At 34.9% G+C, this 1,039-nt stretch overlaps 1 protein-coding gene across 1 annotated transcript in view; it reads left to right on the top strand.

The window, feature by feature from the left end:
- Positions 1-208: 208 nt before the first annotated feature.
- The window catches only part of LOC106872213 (neutral alpha-glucosidase AB), a 60,124-nt gene continuing 59,293 nt past the window's right edge, over positions 209-1,039 (top strand). The window contains exon 1 of the mRNA XM_014919122.3: positions 209-354. Within this exon, the coding sequence (XP_014774608.1) occupies positions 326-354 (29 nt within the window). The 5' untranslated portion in view covers positions 209-325. The remainder of the gene's footprint in view (positions 355-1,039) is intronic.

The following is a 1,039-nucleotide window of genomic DNA, read 5'->3' on the forward strand; positions in this document are numbered from 1 at the left end:
ATTATTTATTTGTGTTTTTTTAAAAATTCCTTCTTGTTTTAAATCTGCCTTATATTGGCTTAAAACAAGATTCTACATATCAGCTAGCAACAACTGAAAAGAATTTAATAATAAACACAAAAAGGAAATTAAATTAGTTTCTTTTGTTTTAGAGAAAAAGGCGTTCCATTAAGCCGGTAAGAAGATACGAGAACATTCACTTCTGCTCTTCCATAGTTGAAAATAGGTAACTGTGCGCACTCCACGCTTCTTTCTAATAAATCTGTTGTTGGTCCTGTCTCGGCCAATCAGAATCATCCACGTAGAACTACGTAGTATACGAAACATGGCGCTCTCCTGTACATGTCTAATCCGGTAAGTTTGCTCCTGGGTTTTTCTGCATGTTTTATCAGAATTGAACCTATGAATCTTTCAGATTTCTTTCCTTATGGCATTTCGAGCAAGCATTGCTCTTTTTCTTAACGAAATCGCTAGTTTTTAAACCTCTAACTGGTCTTGTTTATGAATATATAACGATGTTTTCCGACAACGTGGCAAAGCAGTTGCGCCGACTCCAATCAATGGTCAGGAATTGAAGGACCAATTTACAAAGCGTCAACCATTCTATTTTAACCCCCCATTTTAGAACCACTCTAATATCTCTGTTGTGTTTTTCCCCCTGCACTTCCGACTACTGTACTTAACTCAGCTCTTTTTATTATTTTCCTTCTTCCTGAAACGTCGTTTTGTTTTTACTCACTAAAAAGAAAGCAACTTGGTTAAGCAACTGATTCATCGGTTCCTTAACCAACTCTTTTTATTTAAACTAGTTTTTTTCTTTCTTTAATGTTTGATAGACTAACGAGTCATACTTCGTATTGTGCTGTATTTATTTCGGTACCTCGCCACACACTTCAGTTATTAACTCCACTGGGATTTTGTCATTTTGTTCTTCCAAGCCTATAATGACATTCTTTAATAATATGCTAATCCTAATTCGCCTACACCTGTCAGCTTTTATTTTATATATAACAAAAATTAAAAAACATTCCCGTCTTTG

The sequence above is a fragment of the Octopus bimaculoides genome, chromosome 6 (genome assembly GCF_046866305.1).
Source record: "Octopus bimaculoides isolate indiv1 chromosome 6, ASM4686630v1, whole genome shotgun sequence".
NCBI lineage: Eukaryota > Metazoa > Mollusca > Cephalopoda > Octopoda > Octopodidae > Octopus > Octopus bimaculoides.